The sequence below is a fragment of the Microcebus murinus genome, chromosome 12 (genome assembly GCF_040939455.1).
Source record: "Microcebus murinus isolate Inina chromosome 12, M.murinus_Inina_mat1.0, whole genome shotgun sequence".
NCBI lineage: Eukaryota > Metazoa > Chordata > Mammalia > Primates > Cheirogaleidae > Microcebus > Microcebus murinus.
Window position 1 is genome coordinate 89745870 of NC_134115.1, and position 18472 is coordinate 89764341.

The following is an 18472-nucleotide window of genomic DNA, read 5'->3' on the forward strand; positions in this document are numbered from 1 at the left end:
CACTAACTCCCCAATGGCAACCTCCGTTGTACGTTCTGTGTCCACGAACTTTACTGCTGTAGGTCCCTCAATAAGTGCAATCATACACGTGCTCTTTGTGACCGGCTTATTTCACTTAACACAACATCCTTAAGGTTCATTCATGTTGCAGCATGTGTCAGAATTTCATTCCTCTGTAAAGACTGAAAAATATTCCATTGTGTGCAGAGACTACATTTTGTTGATCGATTCATCCACTGAGGGACGCTCAGGTGGCTTCCACCCTTTGGCTATCGCAAATAATGCTGCTATGAACATGGGTGCACAAATACCTCTTTAAGACTTTGCTTTCAGTTCTTCTGGCTATATACCCAGAAGCGGAATTGGTAGATCACATGATAATTCTGGTTTTAGTTATTGGAGGAGCCACCATCCTATTTGCCAGTGGCCGCATCATTTCACTTTCCCATCAACAGTGCACGAGGGTTCCAATTTCTCCACGTCCTCAGCAACACTTTGTATTGTTTTGTTTTTTGAGTAGAGCCATTGCAAATGGCGTGAGGGAAAGTCAGCGTCCGGGATTGGCTGTTTACCTCTTCAAAGTCTTCTCCCCAGAGAACCCTGGTCCCCCAAGCCACACAAAGCTCGATCCTGGGAAATGGCCACTCCGTCGCAACCGGACAGTCAGCGATGGAAATCTGAAGCGGCTTTGACTTCTCAGCGTCAAATGTGTATTATCCACTCCACAAATATGACCAACAGCTGGCCTGGCCCATGGTGCTACCTGGTGGCCCCGCTCTTGCGTTGCTCCTCCCCGGCCTCTGCCACGAGGGACTGCAGAGTGACAGGGCCTGTGTTTGCCTGGGCGATGGGCCTCGGGCTGGGCGTAAGCTGGTTGCTGGCTCCACTTGGCATCCTCCCTGCTTTCCTCTCTTCTCCCGTCTGCATTTAATTTTATGCTGTCTCGTCTTATTTTATGAGCACTTGTAAGCTATTCTTAATTTCCGCTCCCCCCCCCAGCATAAGGTGGGTATAAATAAACGCATGAAAGATTGAAAAAAGAGTAGCCGTGGCTGTAATTAGCAGGAGTCTCTTCTGTGACCTGGTTTCATCAAAATCCTGTTCCACCAAGTCTCAGGGATGTAACGGCCAGCAGCCGTACGAGCCACTTGGCACACCTTTGTACTAACACACTCCCCATGTGGGTGGCATTAGGACCGGCTTTTCCCAGAGCCCAGGCCACCTCCCAGTCACACAGGGAGGTCTCAGAGAGTGTTGCATGTGAAAACGCCCACCATCACCACAGTACTGTTGAGATCTGCGTGGATTCTGTTCCTCATCTCCTCTTTCTCCCTCCTCTCAGTGAACTGGAGGCGTTGTGTGTGTTTTCTGCTTCTCTTATCCCCACTCTCGTCCTTGGGTGCCCTGCTATCCCTCCCCCCCCCCTGCCCTGGGAACACTTGAATTACCTTTTTAGGTTTTCTCTTTTTCTTTTTTAGACACGGGGTCTTGCTATGTTGCCCAGGCTAGACTTGAACTCCTGGGCTCAAGTGATCCTCCTGTCTGAGCCTCCCAAGTAGCTGGGACCACAGGTGTGCAGCACCACATCTGGCTATTTTTAAAATTTTGTGTAAAGACAGGGTCTCACTACTATGTGGTTCAGGCTGGTCTCAAACTCCTGGCCTCACACGATCCTCCTGCCTTGGCCTCCCAAGGTGCTGAGATTACAGGTGTGAGCCACCTTGCCCAGCCGCCTTTTTAGTTTTTCATATAAATAATATTTGTTATGAAATTGTTTTCAGCTAGCAGAAAAAGTTAGAAAGGAAAAAGTAAAAACCACTCCAAATCCCATAATACTGTGATAACTGCTGTTCACATTTTGGCAGACAGCCTTTCAGACCAGTTTCCTAAAATATGTTCCCTTGAACACTGGCCTTGAGAAACACTCCTTAGGGGGAAAAACGGTGGGGGGAGGATCCCGCTGTTGGGAGTTCTTAGGAAGAGCCGCATTCCATCAGCAAACATCACAGGTCACCAGCAAGGCACAGGCGCTGAGTGCGGCTTTGTCTAAATCAGTGTCTCTCCTACCCCATAACCCTTCAAGGGACTCTCAAGGACACAGTCTGGAAAATGCTATTTCAGGGTCTTTCTGTGTGTTGACCCCATGTATATGCACAAAATTACACTTAAAAACAGTTTCATGAAAATTGGAATATAGCAAATTGCTCTTTGAAAGATTTTTTCTACCTCTCTATGTTGACATTTTCCACATTAATAATTATAGCTCTATATCATTAATATAGTTTTAAAATTAATTTTTGATAGGTAGTACATGCATATGAATAAAGAATCCAGATATAGATCCTCACAAGTATGTCCAACTGATTTTTAACAAAGTTGCAAAAAAATCGATGGAAGAAAGAAAGCCTTTCAACAAATGGTGTTAGAACAATCGGTCATCCATAGGCAAAAATATAGACATCATCTTAAATATTATACCTTATGCAAAAGTTAGTTCAAAGTGGATCATGGACGTAAGTGTAAAATGTAAAATTATAAAAATTTTAGAGCAGAAAAAAAGGTGAAAACGTTAGGATCTAAAGGTTCTGTGAAGATAATGAAAAGACAAGCTACATATGGAAGAAAATGTTTGCAAACCACATAGATATCTGATAAAGGACTGGTATCTAGAACATATAAAGAACTCTTAAAACTCAACAGAAAAAAAAATCCAATTAGAAAATGGTCAAAAGACATGAAAAGACCTTTCACCCAAGAGGATATATAGACAGCCAAGAAGCACACGAAAAGGCAGGGGCAGGGGCAGGGGCAGGGGCAGGGGCGTGGGCAGGCGGAGGGGCTCCCTCTCCAGTTCCACAAGAGTATTTCTTGTCATATTACTTTTTTTTATTACAATACCAAAAAAAAACTGGGTATGCAAGTTTAGGGGATCCCAAGACTCCTTCTTCAATTGTAGGAATGTGCCATCTCAGGACTGTATATATATATATATATATTTTTAGAAGTCATAGATATATGTATATTTTAACTATAAAGAAGTCCAAATGTAAAGGAAAAGGAAAGTGCAATTTCTTCATAAACATTCCGTGTGTCTCTTACTACCAATCACATATTCTTTTGTAAAGCCTGAAAATTTCCCTGTAAAGCAAATTTTATATATATATATATATATATATATATAGAGAGAGAGAGAGAGAGAGAGAGAGAGTATTCAACATCCTTAGCCATTAGGGAAGCGCAAATTAAAAACAATGAGACTCCCCTGTATACCCATCAGAATGGCTAAAATTAAAAAATAGCGAGAACCCCAAATGTTGGTGACAGTGCAGAGAAACATTCACACTTTGCTGATGGGAATGTAAAATGGAACAGCCCTCCGGGAAACAGTTCCGGCAGTTTTTTAAAAAAACTAAACAATCAGAAGCTGGGAGGGACAAGCGGCGCTGTGGTCCAGGTGAGTGCGCCCCCTGCTGGCGCGCCCCGCGCGCGCTCCGCGTTACGTGCGCCATGGCTAGGACTGATGTCAGATCGCTTGCCGGTGTTTCAAGAAAGCCAGATGCCTGGACTGGACTCTGGGGTGTGCTCCTCGGAGGAACACCTTCTTCCCATAAACTCTGTACTTCCTGGAATCAATACTTGCATCTTTTTCAAGTGCTGAGTTAAATGCATCAAATTATAAAACATTTTCCCATAACATTTTCTCACTGAGACTGCCAGGGCTTTTAATGTCTCCAGAATATGTTTTTCCATTTTCCATAGGACTCAAAGGCAATATAAGCTCTAAAGAAATCCCACTAAAAAGTCTCCACAAAAAGTAGAAGATGAAGAGGACTCTGGCGCAGAGGAGGATGACAGCGAAATGAATGAGAGGGAAGAGGAGCTTGAGGATGACCCTAGGGTGGCCAAAGACTATGCAGACTTGGAAAAAGTAGTTGCCGTCTTTTCGGTCCGATGTTCTCCTGAAGACGGGCCTAGACGCTGGGAGAAACAAAGCGGAAGATGCGGTCCGCACAGGTGAACTCAGGCTGAATGGGGAAAAATTATGGAAGAAAAGCAGAACGGGGAAAGTGGGAGATACATTGGATCTTCTCGTTGGAGACAATAAAGAAGCAGAAGCAGAGACAGTGATGCGGACTCTCCTGAAAAAAAGTGTTTGAAGAGAAGACTTGAAGTGAAAAATACGGAGTGGTGTTACAACGGCGGAAGAAGTCAAAGTTGCCTAAGAAGAGTGTGTCTAAATAAGTGGATTGCTTTTTAGTGATAAAGCTGCTTTCTAGTGGTGGTGGTGGTGGGGGGGCAACTTAAAAAGAGGACATTTTTATTAAAATAAAGTTCTCTTACCATTAAAAAAAAATAAATAAAAAACTAAAATATCACCCAGCTATTGCCCTCTCCTGCATACATCCCAGGGAAATGAAAACTTGTGTTCTCACAAAAATCTGTACACTGATATTAGGAGCAACTTTATTCATAACAGCTGAAACCTGCAAACACCCCAGATATCCTTCAATAGGTGAATGGTTAAACAAACCGTGCCACCAACACCATGCAGCGCTACTCAGCAGTGCCAAGGAAACAACTCTGGACACGTGAAGCAACCTGGATAAATCCCCGAAGAATTATGCCGAGTGAAAAGTGTCAGCCCCTAAAGGTTATATGTTGTGTGACTCCGTTTACATGAAAGTCTTAGAGCGACAAAGTTGTAGAAATGGAGAACAGATGCGTGGTTGTCAGCAGTTAAAGAGGAGGTAGGAGTAGGTGGGAAGTGGGTGTGGCCATAAAAGGGAGGGGGAAGGGTAGTCGTGGTGACAGGGTGTTTGTGTCTTGACTGAATCAATGTCAACATCCTGGGTGAGCTAGCTCCCCCTAGTTTTGCAAGATGCTACCATCGGGTAAATGGTACCAGGGATCTCTTTGTATTATTTCTTACAACTGCGTGTGAATCTACAATTACCTTAAAACATTTTTTTACAAAATTACAAAAGTATTTAGATGATGAAAAGCACATTTCCCACTCACCCTGGGAGCACCACCCTCTGCTATCAGTTTCTGCATCCTTGTTTCTAACAGCTGTGCTGTATTTCACCGGGTGGACGCGCCGTATTTTACTGGAGCAATTCCATATTGTTAGATGTTTAGGTGGTTCCTAATTTTCACCATTACAAACAGTGTTATTATGAGCATCCTTGCGTGTCTCTTTGCTAGAAGTGAAACTTCTGGGTGGAGAGATATGCATGTGTGAAATGTTGATGCATGTTTCCATATTGTCCTCTAAAAAGATTGTATCAATTTACACTTTCCCTGAGACATTTATTCTCCAATTCTAACAAGCCACTGCTCTCCACGCTTTAAAGAAAGGGCACTGCCAATAAAAATTCTGAGTAAATATCTCTATAGTATTATGTACAATCCGGGGAGTCAGGATGAGAAACCAAGGAACGCCTTCCTTAGTTACCAAATTCCTATGAGGCAAATACATCAACTCATCACATAGACTTTTTTTCCACAATGGAAAGACAGTACTTAAAGACCAACCATTCCGAGTTTTGCTATAACATTTCCTTTAATCTTTCCCCAAAAGAAACCACCTTGAAATTCTTTCTATCCTCTCTTTTGCTGCTCTGAAAAGTAAACTCTGTAACGAGTTGATTTTCAGAGCCTCACACACCCAGTGTAGAACAAAAGAACTTAGACACTGCCAGAGGGGGCATGCGCTCCTTGGTGGGGAACTCTATTCTGGGCCAGGAAGTTCTGGCTGTGGGTGACTCTCTGCACTGTCATTTATGGGTTAGGTGGTCTTGGGTAAGTTATTTCAACACCCTTAAACCTGTTCCTTTGATTGTAAAATGGGGATAATAATAGCGACCAACCTTGTCGGGTGGGAAGTAAATGCTCAGTGCCTTCCAGGAGGGGTGGTCCAGGTGGGGGTGGGGTTTGAAGAATGTCACCTGTCAAGAGAAGGGCCAGAAGTGGAAGGTGGAGCTCCTGACTCCTCCCAACCCCTCCACCGTGGCCATCTAAGCCACTGTCACCAAAGCCACTCTAAGCCAGGCACCTACCAGCCATGTGGTGTGTGCCATGTGGGCCTTCCGTTCTAAATGAAATTGATGACAATACCAGCCTTCTAGCTGGTTAGAAAGCTATGGGAGCTAACGTCCGCAAAGCACTTAGTTGAGTAACCCATTAAGGGGGGCACAGCCTGACGGCTCATGCAGGCATGCGATGTTTTTGCATTTGTATCAATAAAAAGGCAGCTACCTCTTAGATGGGAGAAAGCGGCAGAGGCAGTTTTGGGCCAAAAAGCTCAAAACCCCCCACCCTTTCCCCAACTCAAATCACCTTAATGCTTTTAGAGTTTGCCTTTCTGCAAAATCCGCAAACTAGAATCTGCACTCACAGCTTTTTTTTCCCTTTAATTAAAATAGCTTTTATTGCTTTTTTTCATATCACAAAAGCTGTAACACATTTATTGTAGAAAAATGTAAAAATACAAATAAGCAAAAAGAAAGAAGGAGGGGCAAGACACAATCCTACTCTGCAGCTTTGAACAAGGAAATTAACCAAGTACATTTCATAAAAGGACAATATGAAGCAGGACCCTCTGGGGTTCTGAAAGCCATGTCTGAGTGCTGCGTGCCTGGGACCTCCTCAATGCCCGAGATTCAGCCGCGTTACCTCAGCGAGGCCGGACAGCAAGCCCAAGCTCACCTGTTCAGTGTCCCAAGTCACCACTGCCCAGTACTGCTGCTCAAGTGAGCAATAAGCTCACCCCCCTTCCCTCACGGTCCGCTGGCTTTCGTTTTCCTTCTAGATTGTTTTTAAAGTTTAGCCAACACGCAAGAAAGCAGGATAATCTTAAATGTACAGTTTGATGAGATTTTACCCCAATATAGCTACCATCCATAACAAAATCTAGAACATTCCCAGCACCCCCACCCATCACCAAGGTTCCTTTCTGCCCTGCCAAGTCAGAACCCCCACCCCACTGGAGGTAGCCACTATTCTGATCTCTCGCCATAGATTTAACTTGGTTTTAAACTTCGTGTAAATGGAAGGTTTGGGGCTGACATCTTTTGCTTAGCATGAGGTCTATGAGACTTGCTTATGCTGTTGCACGTAGTTCTTTTTCACTGCTGAGTAATATTCTAGAATATCATATAAAATGTGTACCACTGCCACAATTTGTTCATCCATTCTACTCTTGACGGACATTTGAGTTGTTTCCAGGTTTGGGTCATTACTAATGATGCAGTCAGGAACATTCTCGCGCCCATCTTTTGTGAGAGCATGTGTCTGTGTGTTTCCAGATTTCCTCACACATACCCGGGAATGGAGTTGCTGGGCCTTAGGATATACGTGCATTTAGTTTTAGCAGTTACTGCCAAACATTTGTTTCAGAGTAATTTTATCAGTTTACACTCCTGTCTCTTGGCTTTTAAAATGTGCAATGATGCCTGGGTGCAGTGGCTCACGCCTGTAATCCTAACACTCTGGGAGGCCGAGGCGGGTAGATTGCTCGAGGTCAGGAGTTTGAAACCAGCCTGAGCAAGAGTGAGACCCTGTCTCTGCTATAAATAGAAAGAAATTAATTGGCCAACTAATACATATAGAAAAAATTAGCCAGGCATGGTGGCGCATGCCTGTAGTCCCAGCTACTCGGGAGGCTGAGGCAGGAGGATTGCTTGAGCCCAGGAGTTGGAGGTTGCTGTGAGCTAGGCTGACGCCACGGCACTCACTCTAGCCTGGGCAACAAAGTGAGACTCTGTCTCAAAAAAATAAATAAATAAAATAAAATAAAATAAAATATGCAATGATGATGTAGGCAGTTGCAAAATGTACACCTGGAAAGCATTCCATTCTCTCCCTAAACCCCGTTTGACTGCTGCTTTGGATTTGTAGGTGACGAGATACAGGGCATGCACTAGGATTCCGTCCCTGTTTTCCTTCTCACCTATTCATGCTGCCTCCACGTGGTCCTGACACGTAGAAACACACACGTGCACACGCACACACCTGCAGCCCCGAGTCGAGGCTCCTAAACAAAGATCCCATGCTGCCCCTGACGCAGCCACTGCGGTGTCCCCATTTCTGGTTACACCTGGACTGGTGACCGGTGAGGCCCGCGGGCCACTCCAGCCATGGCTGACATCTGTGCCGGGTGGGGCGGGGGTCATGGCACAGTCCTTCCCCGACATCCCTGGACAGCGTGGGGTGTGCACATGTGAGGGGTGCAAGGGGCCAGGGTGCAACGGTGGTGGGCGAGGACTCTCTCACGCCCCTCCGGACAGCCCGGCTGCTGGTCGGCGTCTGCTGGTGGAGCCACCAGAGGGCGGTACAGTCCCGCAGAAGGACCGCCCCGCCTGGTGCCGCCTGCCCGGCAGAGCCACGGGGGTGGGGGAGGGAGGAGCTGAGGGGGCAGCTTGGACCCTGCTGCTGACTGGGGGGGAGGGAGGGGGGGTCTTTGCTCAGCTCACGCCCTGGTATGGTGGTCTGAGCCCTGGGGAGGGAATCCAGGGACCGCTTGGCTTCTGTCATCCACGAGCTTTGGGACTTCGGGAAAGTCATTCAACTACTCTGTGCCTCCGTTTCTGCACCTGTAAAATAGTGTCATCATAACACTGCAGCACTCTGTGGGCCTATGGAGAGCCTCAGAACTAGTAATAGTATTGGGGGTGACAATGGCTGTGATAATGACAGTGGTCTGCTGAGCGCTTAGTCTGTGCTGGACATCTGGCTGGTGCCTCCAAAGTCTTCTCTCCTCTGATCCTCACGACCACCCTCTGGAGGGCCCAGGAGTGTGGGGCAGAAAAGCACTGGTGTCGTCGGTGCCATCCTCACCCCAGCGTGTCCCCAGGGGCCTGCTCCTTGCTCTGGGTGCCCTTCACTCCTGCCTTCGGGCCACAACTCACCGAGGCAGGTGATTGTGCCCACTGGACAGATGAGCAAACTGAGGCTCAGAGGGGCACGCTAATCCACCCAAGTTGCAGGAGCCGGCCTGGGGCTCCCCACACCGTCTGGCCACGGAGCGCCTGGTCAGAGTCGTCCTCTGTAAGGCCTGAGTCATCGTGCCCACATGCGGCTGTCACCTCCCGGGACTGGTGAGCACAGGATGGCTCCCTTGGGACTCCTGTCACCTCCTGTTACCTCCCTCAACCTCTGCCGCTTCCTCTGTAGTGTGGGGGTAGAAGAGGATCAGAGCTTTTCAATCAGGGCCCCCTGGAGTGTCCCCAGGGTCTTGGGAGTAAGAAGAGCAGTAGGGGTCCCTCCGACTCCTGCTAGGTAGAGCAGCTCTTCAAGGCTTTGCCATGTTATTTCAAAGAAAAAAAGTTCTGGTGCTAAAATTAACCAAAACAATGTTCAAAACCACCAGACTAGATAATTCCTAAGGCCCCTCCTAGTTCTAAATATTTTATGAAAGCCTTTCTTGAACCTGTTTATATTTTTAGCTGGTAAGTTCAATTTACCTTTTCCCTACTGAGTGCAGACTTCTTCCTCTCCTCCTCCTCTTCTTCTATCTTGAGATTATCTTTGTCAAGTTTCATGTGCTCCCCACCTGCAATTAATTCACTCTGGCACTCGGGCGCAGGTTTTCTGTCCTCTTGCTGATACCCTGTTTCTGGTTTTGTTGTTTTTAATGACCTCACCGGCTTCGGTTGCATTCCCTCTCTGTGTTCTCACCCTGGATCAGCGTCTAACTGTCCCCCCGGGGTTTCTGCACAACCATCTTTCAACATTATCTGTCTGGTCCTTCCCTAGACCAGATCTGTGGTACATCTCAAAGAAAACGGCAACTAGGAGACCATGTGGCTTTCCAGGAATGGGTCACTGGGGCCCGGGAGAAGTAAATTTGTGATTAATAAGTGAGAGAGGAAAGAGCTGTTCCCGTGACAAAAAGGAAAAAGAGCATCGCGCATTAACGTGCGTTTTTCCATCTTCGTCTTCTGGTCGGTACTCCCAGCCTTTCTCTCTCGAACGCAGAGACAAATCCATTGTGTTTTGATAGATTCCACATGTTAAGCCCTTTTCAAGGTGCATTGGAAAGAGGGTGGGTTTTGACACCAGCACATCGGAAAGCATCTGTAATAGCCCCGATTCTGCTGGGGAATGAAGTGGTGAGGCAAGAAACACCACTTTGCCTGCAAATAAACTACCTTCCAGCGTCGTCTGCAGCCCAGCTCTGGAGGAGACAGACGCTAACGCTCGCACCAGAACACCTGTGCCGACACCCACAGCTTGCAGAGCGAGGACTCGGTGCCCTTCAGGACGAAGTCCCCGTCCTCTGCATAAGAATGAGATAATCAATCAGCATCAGGCAATCGATCAATCAATCAATCCAGGAACGTTCGTTATCTGCCTAACGTGGGCCTCATACTGTTAAGCGCAGGGGAGGGGGCGGGACTAGGGGCAAGAAAACTAAGCATCACCCCCCAACTCCTGCCCGCGGTGCACAGAAACTAATTGCGGTTTGAGAGCAAGGGCGGCGTCGGCTCTGGGCGCAGCTGTGAGATGCCGCGTGAACACGGAGGAGAGGGCTGGGAACACAGTCTTCGAGGCTGTACTAGAGGCCCCATGTCCCCAGGGGGACCCCGCCTGTGCTCACCACGCTCGGGCCGCACAACCCTGCTGCAGCCCTGCACACGCGGAGCCTTGCAGCTCCTCCGCAACCCTGTCTCTGCCCCGAGGTCCCCCTGAGAGAGCCCCTAAAGGAGATCAGGTTCCCCATGACCAGTCCCCTCTGTCAGGACCCTTGCCCTTCATGGCACAGGGTAGCAGGTGTAGGTGGGTAATCATACACGATTCCCTTAGTTTTGGCCTCCGGGACCGCGTTGTGACTTCCGCGTCTGTCTGGGACACGGTCTTCCCAGCATCCAGCGCGGTGCCCACAACAGGTGCCCAATGAACGCTTGAGGAATAAATGAGAGCATTAGCTGAGGAGGCCGGCTGGGCAGCAGCACTGCAAAGGCAGAGCTTGAGCTGAGTGAAAAGTCTATGTGGGCAGGGATTGCCAGGAAATCTTCCCTGAGGACTAAATCTTCCCTGCTCTGGCACAGGAGCAGGCCCCATGGGAGCGGGGCGGGGGGCTACGGTGGGCAGGGGAGCAGCAGGTGCAGCAGCGGCTCAGCCAGGTGCCGGCAGAGGCCACGTGCCGGGGAGAAAGAGGCCGGCCTGGCTGCAGGACTCAGGAAGGTGCTCCCCACAGCTGGGACCTTAAGACAATGAATTCGCTCGGCATGACTGCGTGCCTACCGTGTGCCGGGCTCAGGTCCCCGGATGCTGTGGCTGCAGCTGTGAGCACCGTCCCTGCTCTTGTGGGGGCCCGTTCCAGGTGGAGAGAAAGAAGTATTAAAGACAAAGAAGTATCCATTCATCTGTTGATGGACATTTGGGTTTTGCCCCCAGCCTTTGGCTATCACCAATTAAACAACAGGCCGCGGTCTATCAGTTCACTGGACGGCACTTAGCGGTGGAAAGAATGAACTCCCGACACGCACAGCGGCACGGAGGAATCGCACAGTAACGACGCCGAGTGAACGAGGCCGACCAAACAAGAGTACACAGCGGAGGAGTTCCTTATACAAAATTCCAGAAAGATTCTAGAAAACGCGAGCTAACGTGCAGTGAGAAAGCAGCCCAGTGGTTGCTCGGGGCCGCTGGGGGCAGGAGGTGCCGCACAGAGGCGTGTGAAGGTTTGGGGGACAGGGGACACCTGCTAAGCTGCTCCGGGGGCCACAACAGAGTGCACAGACTAGGGCTTGGACAACAGAAATCCATTTCCTCACGGTTCCGGAGGCTGGAAGTCTGGGCCGTCAGCAGGGTTCACCCTTCCGAGGGCTAAGAAGGAAGGGTCTGTCCCAGGCCTCTCTCCTTGGCTTATAGGTGGCCGGTTTCTCCCGGGAGCTTCACGCTGCCTTCCCTCTGCACACGTCCGTGTCCAAATTTCCTCTTCTTATGGGGACACCAGTCGCATCGGACTAGGACCCATCCTAACGGAACTTATTTTTTTTAGGGGGGGGGTTGGAGCGGTTTTGCTGGGCAGCAGGGGCTGCGGGCAGAGCCGGGCAGGCGGGGGCGTCACCGGTACAGGCAGTCGGCCTGGGTGTTGGCGGCGATCTCGGCCTCCCACTTGTCCCCGTTGTTGAGCAGCTTCTCCTTGTTGTACAGCAGCTCCTCATGCGTCTCGGTGGAGAACTCAATGTTGGGGCCCTCCACGATGGCGTCCACAGGGCGGGCTTCCTGGCAGAAGCCACAGTAGATGCACTTGGTCATGTCGATGTCGTAGCGTGTGGTACGGCGGCTGCCATCAGCCCTCGGCTCGGCCTCGATGGTGATGGCCTGGGTGGGGCAGATGACCTCACAGAGCTTGCAGGTGACGCAGCGCCCCTCTCCAGATGGGTAACGGTGCAGCGCGTGCTCCCCGTGGAAGCGAGGGCTCAGCGGGCCCTTCTCAAAGGGGTAGTGGATGGTGGCCGGCTCCCGGGACAGGTAGCTCAGGGTCATGCCCAGGCCTCGGAAGAGCTCAGTCCACAGCAGGGTCCGGGCTGCCCGGTCGGTCACTGACCTCATGTCCATCTCAGACTCCTGCACGTTCACGGACTTGTAGGTGGCTGCCACTGCACTGCTGTGGAGGCTCCGGCCACTGGGATGTCCTGCATTTGCGGCTTGGGCCAGGGCCCGCAGTAGCATGGGTGTGGTCAGGCAGCGCCTCTTGAGCGCGCTGCTTCTTCCCTGGCTGAGCCTAACGGCCTTATTTTAACTTAATTACTCCTATAAAGACCTGTCTCCATATACAGTCACGTTCTGAGGTGCGGGGAGCTAGGGCGTCAGCAAGCACATTTTCAGAAGGATGCAACTGAGCCCCTAGCAGGTGTATTCGCCACCGTGACAGAGGGGACGGGTACACGGGTGTCATCGCATGTCCCATAGTACGTAACAGTGCACTTTGAATCTGTGCATGTCAATTACCCCTCCATAGCGCTGTCAGAGGAGCAAATCAACAAACATACCACCCTTTGGGCAATGACGTGTGCTCTGAAGTGCTGGGGGAGGGGAGGGGGGCAGCGTGGGGGAGGGGGGGCAGGAGGCCCAGGCACCTCCGGTGGGGAAGAGGCAAAGCTCCCCTGAGAGGGGACAGCGGGAGCGATGGCCACTGGGTGCCCAGGAAACAAAGGTGACCCAGAGATGCCACATGGACAGAGGATCTGGGCCTACCGGGAGGTCAGAACTGGAACTAGAACGTGGGAGATTTCTGTTCCGGTCACATTGTTTCATACTTCGGATGATGAGAAGCACTTTATAAGGAAGAGGAGGCGGACTGAGGCCATCCTGGGTGGGGGTGGGGGTGGTGGTGGTGGTGGCTCCCAAACTGCCAGGGGAATTAGGTAATTTGTTTGGATACCACAAATACTGTTGGAGTTCTCACTGTTGCTCCCATTTTGTCTCGAAGAGTAAGAATTTTTCTGAAGCCCCATTTTCATAAATACAGTTAAAGGTAGCACAGGTAGGAAAACCCAAAGAGAAGAACTATAGTATTTATTAGAGATGACGATGACTTTAGAGCAAAGTTCACCATAATTTGCGGCAGGCGTGGCAAAAGGCTTCCTCTTGCGTTCCAGCTCTGATTCGGTCATTTACTCAACAAATATTTACTGAGCGCCTCCCCCGGGGCCAGGCACCCTCTGAGCAGGGAAGGAAAGGGCCAGACTCCCGGACTGTGTGTGCTCCTGCCTAGCTGGTGTGGGAGGTGGATGGAGACTGGCTGCCCTCAGGGCTGGGGTGGGGAGGTGGGGGAAGGAGCCTATGGTGGGGGGGGCAGGAAGGAGGCTGTGACCCTCCGTGAGGATAGCCCTCAGCAGGGGGACCACAGCCCCCCCCCCCATTTGTCAGCACGGTCCCCGCCCAGTGCGCTTCCCAACAGCGCCCTTTCCTGGTTGAGCGCTCTGGCTGCAGGGTTAGGGGAGCAATGAGGCAGTTTTCTTGCCCTGCTTAGCCCAGGAGAACATACAAAATGCAATGCCCCATGCAGAGCCTGGAAGGCCTAAAAATCTTCGATTAACTCATATCCCTGAGATCAGTCACCAAATTTAGATTTTCCTAGATTCAATTATTAATTTTGTTGATTGTATTCTTTAGATCAAGACTCGAAGATGTCTGTCTCAGGAGGAAAAAAATCCAATAAATTATAAATTGAAAACATTATTTTGAGGATAATGTCATGGGGAAGGAATTATGAACTGCGAGTGGGGGATTGGTTAGAAAAAGGGACAGGATGTAAAACATGTTTTTGATTTGTAGTGTCTTTTAAAAAATTAACATCTGTTGCTTTTAAAAAATGGATCACCTGCTCCGTGCCAGGCCCTGTGCTAGGTGCTCGGGGGTGACGTCTGATTCTCTGAAAAGCCGTCTTCCATGCGTACTTTTTATCAAAGGGGAGCCCATCAGGCTTGGAGGAGGAAGCGAGAGAGTCAGAATTTGAACCTGGTTTTCCAGGCACGGGCTACAACCTCTTGAGCCTCGTGGGGAAAAGACCCTATTTCCCAGGGACTGCCTCAGCTCCCCGAAAATTACAAGCAAGTCCGTTGTCATCGCCCGCCCCCTTGGGCACGTTAGGCTCATTTCCTCACCTGTCAGCCCCTCCTTGGTAATGATAACCCCAACTCCCTGGATGGAGCGCCCCAGCTCGCCACGCTTAGTCATTTGTGACGTGCAGCTTCATTCAGGCGCTGGGGGGCAGAGATACAGGGGTGCACAGACAGACGCGGGCCCCACGCCCAGGCAGCCCACATCCCAGAAGAGACAGGCGATTCAACGGAGAGTCCGCCATAGGAGCGCTGGGATGCGGACAGCACAGGTGCCGCAGGGCGCACAGCAAGAGCACCTAGCCCAGGGGAGCTTCCTGGAGGAGGTGACATTGAGATTGAGACCTAGAAGCCGGGTAAGACGTAGCCGGGTAAAGAGGAGCAAGGAACAACAACAGCAACAAAACACACAGAGAAAAAACAACAGCAAAATAAATAAATAAACAAAAAGAGGAGCAGAGTGAGAATTGCTCGCACACGAGGCAGGAGGAGCGAGGGCGTGGAAGGGCGCACGGTGGAATGGGGCGTGGCTGGGCCGGAGGGTGCAAGCAGGAGGGCAGGAGGAAGCAAGGCTGGAGGTGTTGTTGTGATAGTACTGGCTGATCAGTGGCCATTACACGCATCACCTCACTCCTTCCCCCTGCAGCCTGTCAGGAAGCACGGTCATTACCCCCATTGTACAGATGCAGTCATGGGCCGTGCGGTGCAGTAGCTGGCCAGGGATTTGACCCAGGTCTCCCTGACTCCAGAGCTCACAGCCTCCATTGGTGCTGCAAGCAGCCTGCGGCAGCAGGGCCTGGCTCTGCCCTGAGGGCACGGGGTGGAGGGTGCACCACCATGAGGCCGGCACGCCCCGCCTGCAGACCCGGCCCGCACCTGTCCCGCTGCTCCAGCTTGGCTTCTGCTGAAGCTTTCCTGACATTTGTAAGCTCTGCCCCACGTTGCTGCTCAGTTGTGCAATGGCTTCTGTCCCCCGCGGGGTCCGGTGCTTCTTTTCCGCTCGCAGAAGCACGGCTGCACACGGGCGCCCGGCCCCCTCCCGCCTGTGCCTGGGAGCGGGGGCCGCTGCTGCGCGGGAAGAATTGTCCCATCGATTGGGGTCTCCCCTGGGCCCTGCCTTTCTTCTCTGCCTTTCTCTGTGGCTGGGAGACCCTCCGGCAGGGCCGACGGGATGGGAAGGTGACCCTAGGCAGCCTCCAGAAGGACTCTTCCAAACAAAAGCCTGACCAACAAATAGGCATGCCAGCAGGGAATATGATCAATATTCCAAAGTCACAAAAACTGGCGCCAGAAGCCAGCGGCGGCTGGGAGGCCAGGGCGAGGGGCTGTGGAAGGCCCTGCTCGCCCCTGCCCCACCGCCAGGGCCCGGGGCCACGCAGGGTTGTAAGTCGGCGGCGGACAAACTGTCAGGCTGGTGGAGCCAACACAGAGCCCGGGGCAGGGGCCGGTTCTGGTACGCTGGGGCTGGGCGTGAATCAGCTCTGCAGCCCTGGGCACGGCTCGACCTCTCTGGGCTTTCAAAGAGAAGAAATGCGGAGATCGAATAAAGAGCTTGAATAAAGAGCTTTTTCTGAGGCCTGCAGAGATTAGGTGACTCACCGTGGGCCCCCAGTAGGAAGTAGGGGCCTCGTCTCAAACGCAAGTCCACCTCCTGAGCTCATCCTGCCCCTGCCAGCTACATGGAGCCATGTCAGAGAGCTGCCCCCACCATGTGGGCTGGGCTCAGAGCCAGAATGTTCCATGTGTCTCCAGCCAGCACTGGCCAGAGCAGGTAGCTCTGGTGAGGAAGACAGAGGCCAAGGCCGGAGGCTGTCCGGGTGGGGAGAGTTGGAGGACGGCACAGTGCCCTACCTCAGGGGACTATCATTCCTGGGCTGGGTGAATGGGACCCTCTGAGTGGGGACCCTGTGGCTCCTCTGCCCAGACATCTGCCCTCTGTATTAATCCTGCCTTTTTATGGGTGTTTTTCTTTCTTTCTTTCTTTTTAGGAGATAGGGTCTCGCTCTGTTGCTTGGGCTGACATCATCATAGCTCACTGCAGTCTCCATCTCCTGTGCTCAAGCAATCCTCCTGCCTCAGCCTCCAGAGTAGCTGGGACTACACGTGCCACCATACACACCTAATTTTTTTTTTTTTTTTGTAGAGATGAGATCTCAATATTGCCTAGGCTAGTCTCAAACTACTGGGTTCAAGTGATCCTCCAACCTTGGCCTCCCAAAGTGCTGGGATTACAGGTGTGAGCCACTGCACCTGGCCTATGTTCTATGTTTTTGGTGCTTTGACATTTTGGGGCCTGGCTGAACCTGGAGGGACTGTCCCTCCCAGTGCTAGCCAGTTCCTAGGGACAGTAAGAGCATGCCTTTCACATGCAAGCCACCAACCCAGAGCCCACAGTGCCACTCTTTTGGGTTCTTACACTCTGGGCCACTATCCACCTGCCCTAACCACCTCAGGGCCAGGTACCAGACAACTGTGGACAGCCCTTGTGCCCAGAGTACACTGAAATTATTCAAACGAGCCAATCCCTAGCCTGTTTACATGCCTCACCTGCTCCTTCCCCTGAGAACCACAATAAAGGCTCTTGTCTGCCCATGTCTTCCCTGCACTCCCTCTGCCCCTGGCCCTGTGTGGCCCTGCGTGGTGTGGTGAGCCCTCCCCAAGGGATCTGTGGGCGTAACAAACTGTCTTTTCAATGAGAGTCACCTCCTGGTCTGTCGGCCTCACCATACCTGCATAATAATAAAACCTACCTTTTTAAACACCTTCTTATATGAATACCTGCACCAGTCCCTGCCTTGGCCAGACAGCAAGCCAGCCTGGGAGAAGGGCCTGCCCCTGGGGGGTTTGTGCAGTGGGGTGAGCCCTGGACAGAGGCAGGGTGTCCGAGGACGTGAGTGCCACATCTGGCTGTTCTGTGCGCACTTGGCCTCCCCATGTGGAGCTGGCAGCAGGGCAGGGGCTGTCGCTCCCTTCTGACCCGGCAGAAACTGTGGGGGCTGTCCAAGGTGCTGAACCGGGCCAGCCCGCCCTCCCCGCCCCACACGGCTCCTCTGAACCCAGACCCAGGCCGCATGTCGGGGATGCCTGGGGGCGGGGGGTGAGCTCCTGCTCGAGGATGAAGGGCGACTGCAAGCCCCCTCCCCTCGCTCCCACAGTGGGTTCTCAGACTGGTTCAGGTCGTGTCCACCGCCAACTGGACGAGGTGGGCACAGGGCCAAGAAGGACCAATCCGGTTCACTCTCCCAGGCACTTGGAGGTAGGACCAAGAAGGGGGCTGGTGAGGGGCCACTTTTCTCCCTGTGGTTTGAAGAATACGGAGGGGAGTGGGGCAGCCCCCCACCCCCAAGGAAGCTCAGGGAAAGAGGAGCCAGGAGCCTGGGGCTGGGTGTCCGGGCCTCAGATTCTGTTCTATCCAGAGGCCTGGCTGCCTCCTGCTCCTGGGTTTCAGGGGACACCCTGGTAACTTACCATATCCCCCCACCCCAGGGTTCCCACTCTACCTGCACAGCCTCCTCCCTGGTACCCGGTGCTCCCACCTTGCCTGCAGCTTCTTGGGCCCCCGTGTTACAGACGCTCTATCCCCTGAGATGCAGGGAGGAGGGATGGCCCCCTGTACCTGATTCAGGGGCCCAGGGCAGCTGGGGTGGCCGTGGTGGGAGGGGCACCGAGGGAAGAGTTGGGCCGAGGCCGGGAGCTGGCGGCTGTGCCCTGTGCAATAACTCAGGGAGCAGGAGCCCTGCCCAGAGCCCAGCCCTGCTGAGCCAGCACTCTGGCCGGCCCGAGGCAAGCTGGGGCCGTTTGTGAAGTCTCGGGAGACTCCCAGCTGCAGAGAGCTGGCTGCCCCCAAGCTCCTCGCCTGGGGCCCAGACTGTTTGCTGTGTCACTGCAGCCACCCC

General features: G+C 51.8%; 1 protein-coding gene and 1 pseudogene across 1 annotated transcript; one reads left to right on the plus strand and one right to left on the minus strand.

Moving 5' to 3' along the window:
- Positions 1-3507: 3507 nt before the first annotated feature.
- On the plus strand, positions 3508-4242 carry LOC105859858 (mitochondrial transcription rescue factor 1 pseudogene; annotated as a pseudogene).
- Positions 4243-12017: 7775 nt separating this feature from the next.
- On the minus strand, positions 12018-17649 carry LOC105859883 (NADH dehydrogenase [ubiquinone] iron-sulfur protein 8, mitochondrial-like). The gene is made up of 4 exons (XM_076009210.1): positions 17554-17649; positions 15933-15987; positions 15247-15383; positions 12018-12726 (listed from the first exon to the last, which is right to left on the minus strand). Exons 1-4 carry the CDS (start codon positions 17647-17649, stop codon positions 12073-12075), a joined length of 942 nt encoding a protein of 313 aa, XP_075865325.1. The 3' UTR covers positions 12018-12072.
- Between the last annotated feature and the right edge of the window lie 823 nt (positions 17650-18472).

Excerpts from the sequence above, each read along its gene's own strand:
- LOC105859883 (XM_076009210.1), bottom strand. The coding sequence starts at position 17,649 with ATGCGGCCTGGGTCTGGGTTCAGAGGAGCCGTGTGGGGCGGGGAGGGC. Across the intron at positions 15,988-17,553 it reads GCCCCCACAGTTTCTGCCGG|CCTGACAGTTTGTCCGCCGC; the intron begins GTCAGAAGGGAG and ends TGGCTCCACCAG. Across the intron at positions 12,727-15,246 it reads ACTGCATCTGTACAATGGGG|GGAAGAAGCAGCGCGCTCAA; the intron begins GTAATGACCGTG and ends AGGCTCAGCCAG.